Source organism: Sitophilus oryzae, unplaced genomic scaffold, assembly GCF_002938485.1.
Source record: "Sitophilus oryzae breed Bouriz unplaced genomic scaffold, Soryzae_2.0 scaffold_1623_pilon_pilon, whole genome shotgun sequence".
NCBI lineage: Eukaryota > Metazoa > Arthropoda > Insecta > Coleoptera > Curculionidae > Sitophilus > Sitophilus oryzae.
The window spans coordinates 820,070-842,031 of record NW_022146307.1 but is presented as its reverse complement, the minus strand read 5'-3'; the positions used below and the strand labels follow the sequence as shown (position 1 = coordinate 842,031).

Genomic DNA, 21,962 nt, shown 5'->3' with positions numbered 1-21,962 from the left:
CGGATTTGTATAAAGTTAAAAAAAATCAAAATAGTGTTACTAACTCGAGTTAGATACGAAGAAGTATTTTTAATTAAAAAATATACAGGGGAGTTAAATAAGTGCAAATATTTCCAGGGCTGATAGAATATTTTCTTTTTACCGTTTTTCAAAAAATTTCAAATTTTCACTTATTTAAGACTTACCCTGTATTTAAAATAGTAATGGATAACCTTTTAACATGCTCAATTAATAGAATTACACACAAACTACTGTATGAATTCATAAGAAATATTTTAGAGGCATGAGTTATGGATAGTGGAATTTTCAAATCCTTTACCTTTAGATCAACCCCCTTATTACGACTCGGTCATTATAAACTTAGTTGAAATCAATAAATCCACATTTACACATCATAAATTAAAATTGTACATTACCTATGACCAGTTTATTTCATTGTAAAAAACAGAAATGATAATTAGTGTAATATATTTAAAAAATGTATATATAAAACGTTTAAATATATATGTATGAAGAAACAAAACAAATAAATAAATCAGCCTAAAAAATAATTATTTAAATATGTGTTAAAAAAAATTAAGAATAAAACTATAATCAACATGAAAACTTGACGACATCAAAAAACTAACGCTCAAGTAAATCACCGTATTTTGCTGAAATGTTCAATTAGTTATCGCTTTGGCTTAAATTAATTAACTTTCATATTTTGCCAGAAAAATAGTCTAATTTCTCATTACTTAAAATTTCTTTACATAAATTAATATTACAAATACATTTCCTACGTATGGCAAAATAAGAATGTTGTCATCAATTTTTGCAGTTCCAAAAGTGATACTAAATGGATTAGATAAAAATAATTTAAAAAAAAATGAACACAACAATTTAATCTTTTCAAAAAAGTCGTATGGGTGTAAGAAAATCTACAAAATAAAATAGTTTTTTTTTGTAAATACTGCTGAGTTAATCCAACAGAGACCAACTTGTTAATATAGTGATTTACTAATAAACAAATTTGCCTAACGGACAAAAAATGCTTAACGTTTCGGGAAGTAAACTAACCGGCAAAAAAAATCGGCCACTAGAAACTAGTCCCAATTTCAAAGTTGGATTTCTCACGAACCACTCTTTAGATTTTTATGATTTTTTTTTAAATTGTAAATTAATTCCTTCTTAATAGAAATAAATATAGATAAGTTTTATATAAGTATTTATTAACACAAACATCCGATACGCTACTGAAGCAGGTAAGTCAAATTAACGTATCTAAATTCTTTGACATCTAATCTTTGACAAGTAGTAAATAAAAGCTAAAATGCAAGAAAAATATATAATTTAGTTAATTTAAGTGAATTTCATAAATGATCGGTTTACTACACGTATGTATATTATATAGTCACTTACTAGCGAAAAGTTGTTCCATTATTTCACTCAATTTTTGCCGAGATATACCGCACGTTACACAACCAACTATTTTAGAGTCTTTTTCGATAAATCGCGATAGTGTCACTGTTAATTTAAGTTCTGCCACAATTTCCATCTAGATTTACTACCTTTATACAACCATCAGTAGTAGAATAAATAATAAATAACATAAAATAAGCGCCGTAAAGACTGACAAATCCACAAAATTTCAAATCAAATTCAAATGTGTCAAATGAATCGTCAAATAGAACTGTCAAAGATCCCCACCCTAGAGTGCTTTTTCCGCCCACCATGCATGAATACATGGATAGCATTATGCTCCTTCCTTAGACTTCTTATTCAAAGAGTTAAAGGTTCAATACTGTACAATGCCAAAAAAATGTACAATCATCTGCCTTTGAATATTAAGTCGCTTTCATTCTTTCCCGCATTTCGCAAAGCTTTAAAATCATACTTACTGGAGAGAGCCCTATATGCGGTAAACGACTTTTTTGTTGATGTTTAATTATGAACAATTTTGAATTTTAAAATTTTGATCATCTCACACACTGGTCAAAGATCAAGTATTTAATATTTTATAACTCTTAAAATTATATTTATTTACTGCTTACTGTTCTGCAATGCGGAGCGGTACTTTGGTCGAAGTGAGATTTTGGTGGCCTGTGTGGGTTAGTTTGGAGCATTTTTTTCAAGGCGTAGAGACTTCTACAGGATGTCCCCGGGGAGGGTTGCGCATCGGAGTTGTTTTTTTTTGTAATGGAACACTATACCGGGTGGTCCGGGCTGTGCTCCGGAGGCTTCGCCAGCATATTCATGTATGTTCTTTTTGTAATTTGAATGACTTCAATTTTATTGAATTGTTTTATGTATTTTTTGTTGTTTGTATATTTTTTTTGTGCTTTTGTTTGTATTGTGAGTGCTTTGTTGATGAAGCTGTTTTGGCTTTTTGCACAATAAAGCGTTGTTTGTTTGTTGTTTGACTACCTGATAAAAATTACTAAATAAGATAAAACCAAAGAGCCTCAACTTTCTGTATATGATTATTTTTTATTTGTTTTTAATATTTACTTATGTTAATTTATGTTATGTTCATTAAAATCAAAGAAGCGATAGCCATTTGATTTGATAGAGATATAAAAACATTTTGTCCGTTAGGGAAATTTGTTATTACAAAAAACAACTATTTTATTTTGTAGATTTTCTTACAGTGGCGAAATACCCATAGGACTTTTCTTCAAGATGAATCCGCCACAGAGGTACAGGCATTTCATTCAATTTAAGTTGGCCAATATCCCGGGTAACCAAATCCAGCAAAATGAACGATCGGGCTCCAATTCATATAATGTCCAGGGTCGATTAGAACCTGAACCCGGCCCTGGTCAGCGTACGCACTTTGAAACCCCCGATTTAACGATTTATAATGACTCTGAGTAACCGCCGCCCAGAAAAGTTCGTCCTATATATACCTCTGATACTTCATCAGGGCTGGGTTCAACCTGGTTGGACTCTTGGTGGGTTCAGGACTGAAGTGGATGTTGTAAGGGTTGGGCGAGGTCGGCGACGGTGTCCTCGGAGGTCCAGCCTCGTCCTGACCTTGGTCAAGGATAGGAGGAGAGTCTAGATAGGTTTTGCTGACGGGCATTTTAAACATGGCCGACTTGGGGTGTAGTTTGAGGCGCTGCTTGGGAGGGACGACTATGTGAGTGTCGCCAAGACCGTGGCCAATGCCGGAATCGGGAGATGTGTTGCAGCTGTCAGTGCCGTCTGTAGAGCGGCGTCTTTTGTCCAACTCGGTGGAGGCGAAGGCTACCAGTCTATCGAAACCGGAACTGAGTTTGTCCTGCCATTTTGCTTCTTCCCCTTCCTCTTCCACAACATCGACTTCTAAGAAGAAACGAAAATTATTTAGAATTAACTTAAAAAAGGTACGGATATGAGGAAATAATAAAAAATCAACCACTGTTTATAACGAGGTTTAGCACAAACAGCTTTAAACTAGCTTAAAAATATACAGGGAGGTCCGAATTGTATTTGGAAAAATGCTTCGTTTCGGAGATTTATTTCGGTTTTTTTCTAAATAATTTCTGAATTATAGTCGATAAAAAGTGGTGTCTGGGTATTTTTTGACATGAGAAATTTGATTTCGATGTCATTATGACACCTACTTGTAAGGAGCGCCACCTACATGTGCTTTAACTGTTTTGAAGAGTAATAACTTTTTGTCCCTACCTGTACAAAACTACTAAAAAATATACATTTTCGTGATTTTTTACGTAAAAAATGTCTCTTGGTAAAAATCAGCTAAGAGCAACCGTTTTCAAGATATTTGGAGTGGAAATAGTCAATATATGTCATTACTGGAAAAAAATGAACATGTTTTGATTAGATAGTTATTTGACAGAAATGATAATTTTGGGACCTTTTTATTTTTTTAAGCTAATCATGATTTTTTCTAGAAAAAAAAACGATAAAACAGATGTTTGGCACAAAATCTTTTCACAAATGTATTATATCAGACTAATAACTATTATTATTGTAGTATTGACTATTTCAATTCCAAATATCTTGAGAACCATTACACGTAGCGGTTTTTACCAAGAGACATTTTTACATAAAAAAAAATACGAAAATATATATTTTTTTCACTCAGAAGTGTAAATACAGGTACAGACGAAAAGTTATTACTCTACAAAAGAGCTACAAAAAAATATGTATGTGGCGCCCCCTACAAATAGGAGTCATACTGGCATCAAAATCAAATTTCTCATGTGAAAAAAACTCCCAGACCCCAATTTTCATCGAAATATTGACGTTACTTCGTAAATTATTTGGAAAAAATCGAAATAAAAATGAAACTTCTAGACCCTGTATCTCCGAAACTAAGTATTTTAGTACAAATTTATACAAACTTTTTTACTTATTTTTATGTGCAGAATATGCTGTCGAAGTTTTCAAAATACAATTGGGACCACCCTGTATACTAACAGAAAATTCTTAAAGGCTTATTGTGCTATACCAAATAAACCTATTTACATTATGTATATTTTGACGTACATATATCCCCGACAAAATATTTAAATAAAAAAAAAAGGTAAATCTGATCGTGTCTAGTTCTTGGCAAGCTTTTTTTTGTGTGTGTATGTGAAACTGAAGCTAATCAAACTGAAGAGGAAACCATCACCAAAAAGAAAAGAAAAAACGCAAATTTTAATCTTAAGTGTGCGGTATCGAAATCGTATTAGGCAGGCAATGAAAAGAAAAAATGGCGCAAAGCTACTTACCCCGAAAGATTAAATGGACCATCTAAATCTAGTATGGAAGGGGTATTATGCGTGCGCTATATTGTACATGCCCAAATGTGCTGCCTCCTAATCAACGCAAACAAACTACAGTAAATATAGGACTAACACTATGTAGGCAAGCGGACTCGAAATTTAAAAAGGCAAAAGCTTTTGGCATCCACCAAATAACTAAATCGCATACTAGAGATGAAAAAATCAACAAGATGCCCGCTTGCCAATAAGTTATCTAATCAAAAGTTAAACAGATCTCTTAAGAAACTATAGAACTATAGGTTGTTAGCCCTTAATGATCTTATTACTGACGATACCGTTATAGTTAATATAAATAAAGAGGTAAATCAAAACTACCAACACCTTGTTTTAGGAATTAAAACCACATAGAAGCGATTTCGTAAATAAATGGTTCTTTTTTACTACTCCTACTATGGTATAGAAAACTTGCATGCAGTCAGTATGTCAAAAAAATACGTTACTGGACGAATACAGATCACCAATTTCACCTAGCTTGAAATTTTCCGGTTAGAAATATATTTTTTAGGACATACATTTATACGAACTTGTTTAATTATTTTTATCTGCAGAATATGCTGCTGAAGTTTCCGGAATACAGTTCGGACCACCCTGTATATACAGGGTGTCCCAAAAATAAGTGCAAATATTTTAACAATTAGTATAATTCGACACAAGAAACACGCCTATGAGATTTTGTTGCGAAGAAAAAAAATGTTCAAAATCTTAATTTTTCTTGATATTTTCCGGAAAATATTGAAAAACTTTTGAGTGCCGCTTGTTCAGAAATTTGTTTATAGTGCTTGGGGAGAATGCAATGTTGCCACCTCCTACGTTATCCATATTCTGTAAGCTATAAGCAGAGTAAGTAGATCGCCGAGTAGCGACAGAAACCGTCGGCTCTTTTGATGTGGTGGGACCAAATTTTCTTTCTCTCTCTTTTGACGTGTTTGACAGATAGACTACGTATTTAACAGCTCAACTTATGAAGTGGTCCTATAAACATGGTATACAATGCTCATAATTTGAAGTGGAATTAGTTATAAAGTTTTAAACATATTTTTTTTGTTTTGTTTTATCCTTATTTCTAAATTTGAATGTATAAAATATCTTACAGCTAATAAATAATTAAAAAGCGATTCGTTGCCTGAGGTATAATTGAAATAAAGTATATAGAGATATTTGATAAATGGCAACAGTGGCAACTTTGCTTCTTCATATGACAGATAACCTACTTATTTCGCGCAGCCGCAAAGAAAATTGAAAACGGGATACTATTAGGTATAGACGAACTTTTTTACTTTTAACCTGAATTCTCCAAGTCGTTTTTGAATATTTCTAGTCGATGTGGCAACACTGGGCGTCGAACAAGCTAAGACGGGTAATTGCTTGGTATTTGGAGCTGATTGTCAATTATTGCCGGCGGCTCTCAAAATGTTGCCATTATTTTTTTTAATTTTCAAAAATAACTCGGTTATTATCAATTTATTTTAAAAATGGTGAAGAGAAAATATGTTCCTTTTGGGCAGATCTACCACCCCTTAAAATATCTGCACTTATTTCTGGGACACCCTGTATATGCTCTGAATTAAAAATGCTTAAAAAAAATAAAATAATGCCCGAATTATCATTTAAGAGCCCTGGTTTGAGCATTTTAACTTTTTAGTCTATATTACCTTACAATTTTACCCGCATTTTTAAAGATAGACAAATATTGAAAAGTATACATCCCATATTAAAAATAAACAAATATCGCTTAAATTATAATTTCAGGGTCTTGGTTTGAGTTTACGATTGTTTTATTGGCGATCAACTTAATTCCCAATGAATATACTAACTCTAAACTTCTATTTTTGTCTATGTCCACAAGAAAAAAAATCAACTAAACTTCCAAATTCACTATTTACCTAAACTACGATAGCCAAACTTGTAAATAGTAAAATTGCAAGTTCGTTAAAAGACTGGAAAGACTCAGTTACCTTCTTCGTTGCATTTTCTGGATCTAACCGCCTCTTGGTTGTGGTGGTGTGGATCCTCAGGTACTTGATGAGTAGCAGTACTAGGCGGTTGCTCAGGATACTGACAAATGTTGCTCTGCTGTATAAAGGACTGTCGTCTTTCGTAAACCTCTGCTTCTTCCTTGATAGGCGGCGGCAGAACTCGAGCTGCTAAGCCCTCAGGCACAAAACTGCTTCGCTGGTCCACTGCCTCGGACACTGAAGGCACCACAGGAGGCTTTATGTCGCTGAAGTACGATTCGTGGTAGGGCTTCATGTCTGCCCTTGGAAGAGGCGTGTACATCTCGTTTGGAGGGTAGTTTGAATTAACCTAAATTAAACCAAAAAGAAAACCAAATTACAATAAAACTAAAATTACTGGACAGTCGTAGTTAAAAGTAAATGATAAATATATTGAATCAGGATGATACCTAATTATTATTCTAATTAGAGATAATTATTAATTATTGTAATTTTAATGTTTTACCAAAGAATACTTGACCAACTTTACGAAAAATAGAATATTTTATGTTTTTGGGCCATTTTTTCGTGATAAAATATAAACAATTGTGGAAGTGATTAAAAACGATTTGAAGTTGAACTTTAACCTTCAATAACTTTCAAGCGAGTAGATTAAATGAAATATCATATCAGACCTTTTTTGAAGACCGTTCAATTTTCTACAAGAATATGTATTGATTTTTACAATACGCTGATTTGTTAGAACGCAATAAAATTTCAAAAACAATGTTTTCCTTGTTATTTAAATGGGAAATAGAAAATCACTATGAGACACTTCTTAATATTGATATTAAGATCTGAAACTTAAAACTAGATTTTTTTCATCATCGTGAACGATATGTTCATGGTCAAAGAAAAAAATTTTTGGTGAACCCTAGCTGCGTTGCTATACAATTATACAGGGTGTCCCAGAAATAAGTTCAAGTATTTTAAAGGGTGGTAGTATAGATAAAAGAAACATATTTTCCGTTTATCGTTTTTCAAATAAGTCCAAAATAACGGAGTTATTTTACTTTGCAAATTTCCAAAGCAAAAATATGCTAACATTTTGAAAACCACTGGATAGTTTCTGGATTTTCTTTCTTGTAAATTTAATCTACTACCTATGGTGCCATATTATCAAGAAATTATATTTTTTAAACTAAAAACTAAAAAAAAATTAAAAAAATTCCGAATTTTCAAAAAAAAATTTTCGCGAAAAACCTCATAGGGTGTTTTTGGGGTTGAACTATACTATCAGTTAAAATACTTGCACTTATTTCTGGGACACCCTGTATAGGGTGAGTCTTAAATAAGTACACATATTTTGAGTGCTGGTAAATCTCGATAAAAGAAACATAATTTCTCTTTACTGTTTTTTCCAAATAAGTCCAAAATAACCGAGATATTTTAATTTGAAAATTAAAATAAATTGATTTTTCGCTTAAATTTTGAGAACCACTGAATCTTTTCTGGGTTTTCATTCTTCTAACTGTATGCTTCAACAACTATGTTTTTTAACTAAGAATTAAAAAAAAATTGTCAAAAAATTCCAAATTTTCAAATTTTTTTTTCCTGAAAATACTACCCCTAAAAATATTTGCACTTATTTAAGACTCACCCTGTATGAAGGGTACAAAAAGTACTTACCCTTTCTGGTCTCGGAGGAATGTTGTTGTTAACAATAGCTCTCGCGTTCAAAGTGGCGTTCAACTGAATATCGCTCATATCCACCGCAGCGTTGATTATTGACTGATTGGATATTTCCAGTGTCCTTTCTATTTCTCCAGAGACCAAGTCCCCTATCGTCCTTGTAGCGACCAACCCTTCAGAAGTGTTAAAAGTTGGATGTTGCGCCGCCAATTTTTCTTGCGACAAATGTCTCCTTAGCGCTAACTTGGCAGGGGAAACTTGCGGTTCCCTGTAACATTCCATCATTCCAGCCAATCCTTCTGGATGCGTAGGGTAGTACCGATCAGCGTTCTGTCTCACCACTGTCTCAGTCCTGGAATACTTAGCCGCAGACGGATACTTCTGTTTCTCTTCCGACTTGCCTGGAACGAACGCATTGTAATGTGCTTGAGATCCATAATTTGAACTTGGAGGTGGCTGCGCCGGAGGAACCGGCTGCTGAACAGGCATTGTTGGCATGTGAGGTGCGGGAATACCCGAGTTATACGGGAATCTAGGTGGGTTCGTTTGTTTGGGTCCAGTGGGATGATCTTCGTTTAGTACAGAAGTAATAATACTCTTGAGACGATCCTCGAAATTGATCCTCGGCGTCTCTTGGTGCTTCTGGTTTGGATTCGGAGTATTACTGGAAGCGTTTGGAGGATTTGGCGTCCCCATCGTCGGATAAGGGTGCGTGGTTTTCTGTCTTTTAGTCACCGGCATAGGAGCGGGCATATTGTTCCGAACCAAGCTTCTCTGTCCGTTTGATGGAGGTTTATTCGTATTCGGATACTGCGGAGCTTTGTTAGACATAGCCGACAACTTACTAGCCTCGATTTTTCTCCCAGTTTCCAAAATTTTCTGCGCCAGGATCTCGGGGTTCTGCTCCTCGATTTTGGCTATGTCAGGCACTTCAGGCCAGTCCTGGGATCGCGCTCTGTACTCTCGGGACTTCCGGGATATTTTGGCGGGAGCTTGCTGCTGTCTGCTGGACATCAAGGCTTGATTCTGTTTGCGCTCTTCTCCGACTTTGTGTAAGGTGACCACTTCGTCCTCGAGTTTCTGTACCTCGTTTCGTAACTTTTTCCTTTGTGTTAGGGTGGAAGAGATTTCTCTAAGGATGTATTCCTGAGCCATGCTGGGAGAGAGATCCTTGGCAGCATCTGTGCCGATGTATTTCTCGCACACTTCCGCGGACCGTTGCATGGATAAATGATCCTTTTCGTTTTCTAGCTTGGCTACCTGTCCTTGCAACTTGCTAGCTTTAGCCTGTAATTCCTTATGTCTGCACACGATTTCCTTGGCTTTGGCCAGTAAATCGACAGGAGATGTTGCGTTGATACCCAGCTCACTCATCCGTGCTTTAAGTAAGGCAACGCTATCGTCAATAAGGACTTTGATCTGCTTCTCCAACTGAGCAGCCCTGCTCTTCAGCTTCTTGTTCCGATCTTTTTCCTCTTCAATTTGAATCTCGATGGAATTCTTATAAAACGGATTCTTCATTTGAGCAATCGTCTGCATGTATTGAACTCTGAACATGTCCAGTAACATTTGCAAGCCGTATGGCGTAGCTGCCGGTTCAAGCGGAATGTCCAGCTCGTTGTGAATGATCACGTCGGAACTCAAAGTGGTCAGCTGCTGGTCGACACAGCCTGGAGCTGGGGGCAGTTTCTTTCCGATAGCTTCTACTGACGTGCTGAGTAAAGTTTCTGTGTGAAGAAGGTCCAGTCCGGTAATCTTGATAGTCTTCTTTGGCTTGGTCTTCTTCATTCTTCCACGTCTGCCTTTCGGGCCAGGCTTCTGCGTTTCCTTCTCCTCCTGATCGTCCTGTATCATCGGTTGCGGTTTTCCTCTAGAGATTTTCCTTCTCAGCTTCTTGCTCTGGTGCTTTTGCTGCAAGTTAAACTAATATTGAAATAAATCGGTTATTCTTAAAAGCGGCTAGTGTAGTAAAAAAAATAAGACATAATTCAACTAGCTATAAAATAATCGTAAATTCGAACCCAGGTAGCTATTTTTATTAACTTTTGAACTCTTAGAAGTTGTAAATTTTAAGGGTGTTCATATTTCTATCACAAGTGAACCTTCTTGGTACAAAAATTAAATTATTGTACCTAAATCAGGTAGAAAATAAATAGTATTAAATTTTTGTTCTAAAAGTTCATAGTTAATATGACATCATTGAGGACTGTACTAGTAGTGGACGTAGTTTGAAAAGTTGTGGACTTCTTTAATCTAATATTTGACAAATTTAAAAAAATAATTAATATTAAAGATATATCTTCAATTAATATATGAAATGTTTTATGATATAATTATGATACCTTTGTGATGCTAGATATAAAATAAAATTTATTTGATCTTAAATATTAATGTGTAATATTTAGTAAATAGAATATTTAAAAAAATTTATATAAAAAGCTGATTTTTTCCTGTACCAAAAAAAAACAAGTTTGTATATAGGCTTTAAATAAATATTTTCTCAGTAAATACTATATAAAGTGAATTTTAACTAGAAGGTTAATATTTTTTTTATATTTTATAAATTTAATTAATATTCTTTTGGCGTGAAAGTTATGTCTAAGAACCGGCTGCAGGAATATTACGCTCATCATCCCGATCTACTCATATTTTTTTGATCCACCCTGTAGAAGTTAAAATATTCTCTTGAAACACATCCTAGATCCAAGTACATATTTTAGGTTTGCACTTGTTCAAAATTCCGAAGTTTTTTATTATAATAGCTACAGATACCCGACGCATTGTTGCCGGTTCCGTATAAACTGGTAAGAAAAACTTTAAACCGTTGCAACCGTTAAAAGACTAGCTTCTTCGTCCCACTAGTTAACTCGCATATCCAACAATGTTGCCGTTTGTTGTCCCTTTATTTCGCAGTTCTGCACGCGCATTTATCCCAGAGACTAACCGAAGCAATACCCCAGAGGCTAACCGAAGCAATCAAAACACGCCTACGGCGTATTTTGATTGCTACTACGTATTTATAGCTTTTTTTAAAAAATAAAAACAGGACGTAGAAGCTATTTGTTAAAAGTGTATTCCCCTATTCATAAATATACGTTAAAAATTAGGTTTTTATAAAAATATACTGAACGTAATAATCTTGCAGCTGGATCCTGTACTATTATTAGAAAATAAAACGATTTTATAAGTGGGTAAATATATAAAACATACCTTTAGTTGTGGTTTCTTTAACCTCTGAAAATACCTTTCCAGCTTGGTCCTATCTATCAGATGCAGATAGTAGGACACAGGCTTGCCGGTCCAGGAGACTGAACCTTTCAAAGGCGACATTTCAGAGACGTGCATGATGGTACCGATGTCACTCAAGTTCCTGTCGGTTATCCGGAAATTGAGGGGGCAAAAACTCCTGGAAGAGACGATCCTAGCACCGTCTTTGAGATCAGCGAATCTTTCTTTGAGTTGGTGGTCGACGGATGGGCCGAAAGCAAAATTATTCACGAAGACTATGGTCGCCTGGTTGATCTTTTCACGGTGTTCCTCCGTGAGGAAGTCGCCCCTTATCAATTTGTACTCGCCGTACTTTTTACCGTACCACTGCATCCAAGTCCGGAAGTTTTTGTTCATCGCCTCGGCATAGCGACTTGGAACCTACACAAATAGAAGATCTTGGCTAGAAAAATCTTTATAGAGGACGTCCAGCAAGGAAATACTTTGATTAATATAAAAAGGGTTGGCAAAAATCGTGATCTTATTTAAATCAATTTTTTTTCAAAATAACAAAAAATATGCTTTTTAAGTCAGATTTTTTTTTATTTAAATCAGATTTTTTAATTTATACCAGATTTATAATTTATATCAGATTTGTTATTCATATCAAGTTTTTGTATTTATATCAGATTCTTTTTCAAAATAACAAAAAATCTGTTTTTTAAGTCAGATTTTGCTTTATTTAAATCAGATTTTTTATTAATATCAAGATTTTTTATTTATATCAGATTCTTTTTCAAAGTAACAAAAAATCTGTTTTTTATGTCAGATTTTTTACTTAAATCAGATTTTTGTTTATTTCAATCAGATTTTTTTTTAAATTTATATCAGAATTTTTATTCATATCAAGTTTTTTATTTACATCAGATTCTTTTTCAAAATAACAAAAAATCTGTTTTTATAAGCCAGATTTTTTTTATTTATATCAGATTTTTTAATTTATATCAGATTTTTTTAAAATAACCAAATAGCATATTTTTTTAATCAGATTTTTATTTATATCAGATTTTTTCAAAATAACAAAAAAATCTGATTTTTTAAAATCAGATTTTTAATTTATCAGACTTTTTATTCATAGCAGGTTTTTTAATTTATATCAGATTTTTTTCAAAATAAGAAAAAATCTGATTTTTAAGTATTTTTTTTAAAGAAAACATTATTTAAATCGGATTTCCAAATAATTAGGGCTTATTTCCAATTAAAGTCCTATCCTAAATTACTAAATCTGCCCGATACCGATAACATTAACAATTTTACTGCGCGTGTCATTTTTCCACATTGGTCACCAATATATTCCGCAAAAAACGTCGCTCGCCTCAGATCAAAAGGATTTTTTTTCAAACGCCACAAAAGTATTAATTTTTGTCATTTTAACGCCTAGAAATAAAAGTACAAAAATATATTATTAAACTGATATTAAGTTTCAAATTCAACGAGCGTACAAAGTTTTAAAAAAGTTGATTTTTTTTATTTAAATCACATGATTAAAATAAAAAATCACTTGATTTAAATCATGCCAACCCTGATATAAAACAGAACAAATCGAATACAATCTTACATCAGCTTTTTCTATGCCAAGGCAAACCTTGCAGGGAGTAGCTGCAGCTATCTGCAGCACAACTTGTCCAACTCCAGAGCCCAAATCTATGAACACATCGTCTTGGGTAATATCAATCTGGTCGATCATCTGACAAACTAGATCGTACGAAGTCTCTCCGTAAACTTCAGGTGAAAACGGCTCATACTGATTCAGTTTTTCTGGATCAGTAACAGCAGCGTTGTAAGTTTGCTGGAGAATGTGCCTGAGGAGACCTCGAGATGGGTATTTGTTTAACCTTTGAGCTGGCAGTGAAGTTCCTTTTTCCTATACAGAAGCAAGCGTTAATTAAAAAATGTTTTCTTTTAGCTCAATGAGGGGATCCTTACCAAAGCTACAACACTATCAATAGCTCTGTTGAATCTATCACAGAGCGATTTCATACTCTCGTAGCTTCTAGTGTCATAATCACAAAGAATATTGTTCTCTAATGGCAGTTTCAGTTCGGGCAGGTCTTCACATACCCATCTGAATAAAGAAAAAAAAACACCAAATGAAACCTTTTTATCAGAAAAATTGAGCCAACAAGAGTGATAATAAAAAAATTACTGTACTTTTTATTACTCTAAGCCGTAATGTAAATTGTCGTGTTCTAGTTACGTAAAGTTTGTAGAACAATCTTATTTTAAGTGCATTTGTAAATTTCTAGCTTTAAAATAAAAATCTACTTCAATTCTAATTTATAATTTAGATCAAGGTTAAGACAAAGTTATGAATACTTTTATTAAATATAAAGCAAAATGAAATTATAATTATTTTAAAGAAACATAATATTTATTAAAAATAATAAAATGTCTTATTAATTTATGGTTATACATTATATTTTAATAACAATTTTCTAATTTTAGAAATCCTTGATGCTATATAGATATTTTTTAAATAGCGTTTTCTGTAACAGAAATGTTCGGTGAAAAATGGCGTTCTTTAGAAATTTTCCAAATAATAAACACATATAAAATAATATGTATGTAGTTGCCCTGTAATTATTACATAACTTGTTATTTAACAAACTACCACTTATAACGGATGCGATTAATTTGGTATAAACCAAAAACTGCCAATTTCAAATTATTAGATTATAGAATAGAATTCAAAATTTGAAATAAAATAACAAAATAAGTGACTACTTCATACAAGGTCCGGCAATAGTGCGTCGGGCATTTGTAGCTCCTAGAATAAAAAACTTGAGAATGCAAACATAAACTACATTATACTTCTACAGGGTGGCTCAAGAAAGTGTGAGAGGATCGGGATGATTTTTTTTAAATGGAACACCCCGTATATTATTGTATTTTTAGCTTCCTTTTAGATTACTTTACATAATCCTAAGATATTATTAAATATATTTTGAGTTTCAAAGATATTAATAAATAAATTAAAAAAAATATTAAAAATACAGGAAATGTCCTGAAATCAAAACTATATTAGGTATTTACTGTAGCGGATCTGTACAGGGTGAGTCAACGATAGAGTAAAGTCCATTATCTCATTTGTTTCGAGGTTTACAAAAAAAATTAAATATAAAAGTTATAGGGAAGGTTAAGATACATATTTTAAAATTATTCTAGAGTATACAAGGTGCTTCAAAAAAGTGTGGCGAATATAACATATGCTTTTTTAAATGCAACACCCTATTTTTTTTTATTTTTAGATTCTGCGTAAAATTTTATAACTTTTTTATATATAATGTTATATACCTAAAATTAATACTTTTTGTAATATTTCAATTTGTTTAAACAAATGTTAAATTGTAGTGCGGTAAAAAATTGTCAGTTGTGCCATTGTTTCTGAAGTTGGAGGACCAAAATTTGGTAGGAGAGTTTTATAGAGATGAAAAAAAGATATTTTAGTTAAATGATACAGGGTGTTCAAAATATATTTATGAATTTCAACTACTTAAAATTAAAAAATCTCAAATTTTTTAAATGGCACACGTATTTCTATATTATGAAAGATGACACTTGTATTTTCCGTCGGGGCGAATAGCCACAGATTAGGGTAATACTATACTTAATTGTTGAAGACTATACTGATATAGGAATTTTCTTTGACATACAGTAAAGTATTTTTCTCGCAGTAATGCTGGTTTATAATTCATTTGGTAAAGCCAATATTACTATTGCCGCGAAACCGTCCCATTACACACTGAAGATGTTTTTTAGATAATCTACATATATTCTTATACTACTTAGCAAAGTACTATATATAATATAATATATAGTACTGAACCAAAAAATATGTTTTTCTTGGCTTGTTTGTGTGTATCAGTCACATTGACTAATTAATTTCAGGAAAATCTGCAACTATTATCTCTACCATTTATACTTATTACAACAAATTAAACTAAAATTTCAATTTTGTTCTTAACTTGCTTAACAGACAAGAAATCTTGATAATTATTACTTTTCGTCATGGCAACTATGATGTTATAGCGTATTGTATTAAAAATATGGGTAAGAATAGAAAAAAATTGGAATAAATCGGAAACTATTAAAAATAGGTATAAGACGTACTTAATAAAAGTTGAAGAGTTTTGTAAAATCTATCAGAAAAAATAATAATATATAGGGTGTACCATTTAAAAAATTTAAAATTACTTAATTTTAAGAAGTTGAAATTTATAAATATATTTTGACCACCCTGTAGTATCTAACTAAAATATCTTTACAGAAACAACTCTATAATAATTTCAAGATGTGTATCTTAACCGTCCCTATAACTTTTATATTTAATATTTTTTTTTTGTAAACCTTGAAACAAATGAGATAATGGACTTTCCTCTATCGTTGACTCACCCTGTACTTAACTATGCTACAAATATCGTAATCTTAACTCGTACAGGGTGTTCAAAATTCTACACCAAACTTTCTAAAATATAAAATAAATGTTCATCGTTTTTTTTTAAATGGAAAGTAAAGTAAAAAAAAATCTAAAGTAAATACCTAGTATATTTTTGATTGCAGGACAGTTCTTGTATTTTTAATATTCGTTTTAAGAAAGGCTGTAAAACATATTTTTTATGTATTTATTAATACACCTGCAACTATCAAAACATATTTAAAAATATCTCAGGATTATGTAAAGTGATCAGAAAGGAAGCCAAAAATGTAATAACACACAGGGTGTTCCAGTTAAAAAATCATCCCGAACCACTCAATTTTTTGAGCCATCAAATTATTTTACTAAAATACATCCTAATACATACTTTAGGTTAAAGAAAATTCCCAAGTTTTTTATGTTAGGAGCTACAGATGCCCGACGCACTATTACCGGACCCTGTATATTTTTAGGACACTTAATATTGAAGGTTCTTTTGGTAATATTGCAAAATGAATAAACCATGATCAAGTTACCGACAAATAAAGTTTCAAAAACTTGCAAATCTCACAGCATAGAGCCAAATTCGAAATCAAAATTCGATCCCATGGCCTACTTAAATCTATTTATCGAGAATAGAACATACACTTGTAACTAGTGCAGCGATATAGTTTTTTGATTTTTTTTATTCTATTCAGGACATGCATGGCATTTAATTTAAACTGCTCTTACATTTCGACATACAAAAGGTGGCCAGAACGTCTACCTGACCTGGCGCACATAGAGATGCTTTTATAGGGGTGCATGGGTATAAGTTCGTTATTTTTTCTAGTTACTCTGTGAAATGTTCGAGTATGAATAGAATTTAAAGGGGAGCCCCACTCTAAACCTGCATCTTGTCTAAACAAAATACCTATAGAGTGTTATATTTTTCTCAGTTTTGTATCTTAAAAAAATATCAATATAGAGGGTGATTCACGGCCATGACGACCACGGTGTTAGATGTTTACTTAGAAGCAGTTTTTGCTCTCCCTGTGTAATATCCAATCAGTTGGTTTAGACAGATTGCATTTTACACGTTTTATTTATTATCTCAAAAAATGTTAGAGATAGGTAAAGATCAGTAAAACTGAAAAATTATGAAATACTAGCGTAAACCCTCGACTTCGTTCGCGCCGAATTAATCATTTGTAATGGTGATGATAAAGCAAAGCAAGAATTTCCATTAACATACAAACTGGATAAAATTTTCACACATTTATGTCAGCAATTCAAAAAAAAAATCGAGAAACCCCTCCTTATTGAACCTCTATACCCCACAGTCAATCGGTTTGCCAAAAATCAGCTTTAAACGTCAAGCAGTTTAAGCAGAATCGTGATTACTCAATGGTCATATTTTATGAAACACCCTGTATGAATTTTTAAAAAAGCTTAAAATACATATGTACCTAAAACATCAAAATAAAATATATGTACGTGTTTAAGAGTTTTTCCGAAAAAAAACTCACCGGTTTTTAAATAAAAAAATATTCTAATATTTGAGGGGTGGTTTCACCCCCTTAGAATTCGAGTTTCGAAAAATCCCTTATTATCGAACCTCTACAACCTAAAGTCAATCCGTTTTCCAAAAATCAGCTTTTTACGTCAAGCGCTTTAAGCAGGATCGTGATTAGTCAATGACCAGATTTCTCGAAACACCCTGTATACATTTTTAAAAAATCTTAAAATATTTAAAAAAAAACAAAATAAAATATACGTGTTTAAGCGTTTTTTCGGAAACTTGACCGTTTATTAAATAAAAAAATATTGTAATATTTGAGGGGTGGTTTCACCCCCTTGGAAGTGGAATTTCGAAAAATCCCTTCTTATCGAACCTCTACACCCTAGAATCAACCTGTATGCCAAAATTGAGCTTCTTACGTTGAGTGGTTTGAGCAGGATCGTGATTAATCAGTATGTCAGTCACTTAAGGATTTTATATATTAGATGAATGTAGTTTCCAAAAATGTAATAATAAATGATGCGGCAACACTGTCACGCTGAAAATATTTTAGATAGATGGAGCAGGTGCCTTTATCTAAAAATCTAATTTTTCAAAAAAATTCTATCACAGGTTCTCCATAAACGTCGCCATCGCCGTGAATCACCCTATATAGAGTGTTACATTTTTATTCAATTTCTTAAAAAATCTCCATATACTATATATATTTTTATTATGCATCCAAGTATTGTGTGAAGAAATGCACTTTCTAAAAAAGAATGACAGATATATGCAAGTCATTGGTGGCTGTAGTGCAGAATGCACAAAACCAGGGCTTTCTCTAAGACAGATGGTGTATACGTGCCAAAAATCAGGTTGACATGCCAATGTCAATGCCCTTTTCAACCCCCTGTTGCCGCATTCGAGCTAAAGTCATTGAACAGGGCAGATAAGGGATGACAAAACAAACAGCATGGGTGTAGTAGACGTCTGAAATAGTCTATTAGGGCTAAAAAATTGATTTGTGGGAATTTTTTGTACCGTCTCGATTTTTTTAAGAGATAGACATTTTTTTCTAGAATTGATTATTTTTTCGCAATAAATAAAAGCTTGTAATGTTAGAAAATAATTGTAATTGTTCTCAAAAATGATAAAAGAGAAGAAGAACCAAATCACGGATCACATAATAGGCCAAGAGCAAATAATTATTAAAATAAGATACCGCAGGAGATGACGTCAATCTGCTACAGAAAATTATCAATAATTGTTACTATCTCCAATAAAAAAAATAAATAAAGGACTCTGATAATCATTTTGAAAGAAAAAAATAGTTTGCGATTTTTTTAAGTAAAAATTACACGTCATATCCTTGACGATGATAAGACATAAATAAACACATATTTTAGAGGATTTCCCTATTCCTAACATCGTAAAAAGCAATATTCATGTTCAAGGATTGTTCTCTTATGATGCATATCAACCCTCAAGGTCTCAACTGCATTAGAAAAAAAATAATGATCAACTAAATGCAGTGAGTTCGGTAGAGAAAATTTATTTAAATCAAGATTATTTTAAATTACCCGCGTATTTTTATTTAAATGCATACAAAAAAACACCTACATAATTCTTGTAATACCTATTATATCAACATCTGTTCTCATAATTAAACAACCTACATAGCAAAATATTTATTCAATAAAAAAATATTGGAAATATCATTAGAAAAATCATGGTTTAAAGTAACAATTTTCCAGATATACTGTCTTATTCTAAACTAATGTGTATATCCTGTAAAAAACAATTAACTTTCACATTTTATGTTTACAATTATTAAGAATAACATTTATTCTTAATAATTGTAGAAAAACCTAATTAGAAAAAAATCCTCGTATGATAGTAAATTGCTTGAATCAACAAATCGAAGGACTATTGCTTCATTCGTTTTTACAAGAAAACGAATACGCAAATTCCAAAAAAAATCAAGTGAATGAACTTTTTACTACGTCTTATGCGCACTGTTGCCAAAAATCCCATAATTGATGAATGAAATTGTAGATAAAATTTATAATCATTTGATTTGGGATCATTGATGCGGGAAAAAATACGAGATGTACACTTTCATCTCTTTAATTGTGATTTAACCCCCGGAGAGAGGTCATGGTCAGGCGTTCTAAAAATCAATAATACACCCGCTTTCAGCTTCTCTGTCCTGTGTTTTGGGCCCAACTATTCCAAAACCGACGTTGCCAAATATATCAAACTCCCTAATATTAAATAAATATAATAGGGACTCGAAAAAATCGACTTTCAACAAAGAAACCGAAATAATAATTTATTAAAATAAAAAATAGTTCAAAAATATGTTAACAAACCAATGAAAATGTTTAAATGACTGATTTGAAAATGTTAGGTTTATCCATTGATATCGAGAGCAGATACCTGCAAGAAACTAGTCTTGGTTGATGGCAATGTGCTAAGCACCTCTAAACAGCTGCTGCCCGCCTCTTTTAACAATATTCTAGAAAGTATTTTTGGTGATCTGACAACATTGTCGCATGCCTGCGTTTACTGCACCTTGTTCATTCTTTGTCGTTTTACAAAAATCTATTTTAGTTAAAATACATTCATAAATAATTTCGTAAGAGAGATTTGTAATTATTATTATCAATTAAAACACGATAACTGATAAACAATTATTTTGAACCACTTACATTAATTACTGCATATCTATTTATGGTTCAAATACATCCATTTTATGGAACTAATAACATATTATTTATAGTTATTAACGAATATTTTCACTCACAAATTTTTTAACTATTATTTCATAGGGATTTAAAATTTCTTAATATGTAAGAAAAAATAAATAAAATTAACCTTACCTTATGGTCTCAACAATTTCAAGTGCACCATCATGTTTGTCCTACAGAAATCAAATAGAGAATTAAAGTAATGAATAACAAACAATAACAAAAACCAACAAAAGAGCAAATCTAACCTTATTTAGCATTAAATCATTTTGATTTCCTCCTTAAAAATTCTTTCGTTATAATAATTGTAACAGGTGCATAACTTGAATAGATATAGAAATAAACAAAACATAGTTTTGAAAAGAAAAGTAAAAATTCTTAAAATGTAAAAATAAATAGTGATGAAAGCAACTAGTTCCTTACGATGTTGCAATCGAAATAGCATGTTGAAAAATAAACATTCATTTTGAAAATACACATAAATATCCGTATAAATTAAAAAGTAAGGTTACAGTAATAAATATCGAAACTATATTTAGATAGCACTTTTTAAATAAAAATGTGTTTGAAATCTATTTTTAAAACTACCTATTGAGTCGCGAAGAATAACCAAAATATGCCAGTTATAACCCCACTGTGCAGTTATTCTAATCGCACATATTACATAGAAAAATAGGATGTCAAGATTAAAGATAATTAAACGATAGAAAAATGAGTAATTTTTTTCTGGGAACTGATGTAAAAATTCGTCAAGTAAAGTACCGTTTGATTGTTGCAAACTGGGAAATACCCAAATCAAAACGTGGTGGTCAAGTAGGCTAATATTAAATCGGCATTTTTAAATTTCTAGTAAGGGTTATTGCCAAATTATTTAAAAAGTGCTTTGAATACTGTTTTTGTTATCATTCTTACATTTCCACGACCCGAGGTTAATGGCCAAGTGTATAGCACAGGATCTGCACCCGCTGGGGAATGCAGTTTTAACTCCATTTGATCGGATAATTTGCTTTGACTAAATCACCAATCGTCACTAAACACTTTCACCATTAAAAAAATATTTTCTAAACAGTCTTATTACTCATTTTGTCACAAATATTACGGACCCCACACAGCACAACACGCCATCACTCTAGCGTATATCTTGCGCGCGCAATGGACTTTGCAAGACTGCCACCCTAATTCCTTTTTAATCTTTACTTCAGCACAGCCAACTTAAGAAACCTGAAATATTTTCTTTCCATCTTATTATTTTCAAGCGCCAGTCAAGTACAGTAAGTATCAAAACTTATTTCCACACGTAGGCATCATTTTGTTGTTGCATTTCATTCGTTAAACAATAGGAATGCAAATGCATTTTCTATGACGTAGATATAGATGAATTCATAGGCATATTATATTAGGTCAAGGTTTCTTATGCACCTATAAAAAAATAACGATATATTTTAAGAAAATTAAATCCTATTTCCAAGGATCGGACTCAAATCAATATCATATAACTTTGTAAATATCACAAAAACACTATTAATTTAATTAAAATACTTAATATTATTAATAAAAATAACTTTTAATTTAGCACTCTGCCAGGGTAAAATTTTCTATAGATTTTTAATGTAAGAAAACAACTAAAAGTGTTTAGATGCACAATTGCGTAATTTTTAAACAACGCGC

At 32.2% G+C, this 21,962-nt stretch overlaps 1 protein-coding gene across 3 annotated transcripts; it reads right to left on the bottom strand.

Moving 5' to 3' along the window:
* Window positions 1-1,914: 1,914 nt before the first annotated feature.
* On the bottom strand, window positions 1,915-21,451 carry LOC115880425 (histone-lysine N-methyltransferase, H3 lysine-79 specific-like). Of its 3 annotated transcripts, XM_030897624.1 has the most exons (9): window positions 21,207-21,451; window positions 20,427-20,467; window positions 13,577-13,715; window positions 13,209-13,514; window positions 11,594-12,031; window positions 8,381-10,306; window positions 6,713-7,061; window positions 4,704-4,790; window positions 3,204-3,306 (listed from the first exon to the last, which is right to left on the bottom strand). In XM_030897624.1, the coding sequence occupies exons 1-8, from the start codon at window positions 21,282-21,284 to the stop codon at window positions 4,732-4,734; spliced, it is 3,336 nt and encodes a 1,111-aa protein (XP_030753484.1). In that variant the 5' UTR covers window positions 21,285-21,451; the 3' UTR covers window positions 3,204-3,306; window positions 4,704-4,731. The 3 variants fall into 3 exon arrangements, with proteins under 3 accessions (XP_030753481.1, XP_030753482.1, XP_030753484.1); XM_030897621.1 differs by lacking the exon at window positions 4,704-4,790 and having other exon boundaries at window positions 1,915-3,306; window positions 21,207-21,449; XM_030897622.1 differs by lacking the exon at window positions 4,704-4,790 and having other exon boundaries at window positions 1,915-3,306; window positions 8,381-10,294; window positions 21,207-21,449.
* Window positions 21,452-21,962: the final 511 nt, after the last annotated feature.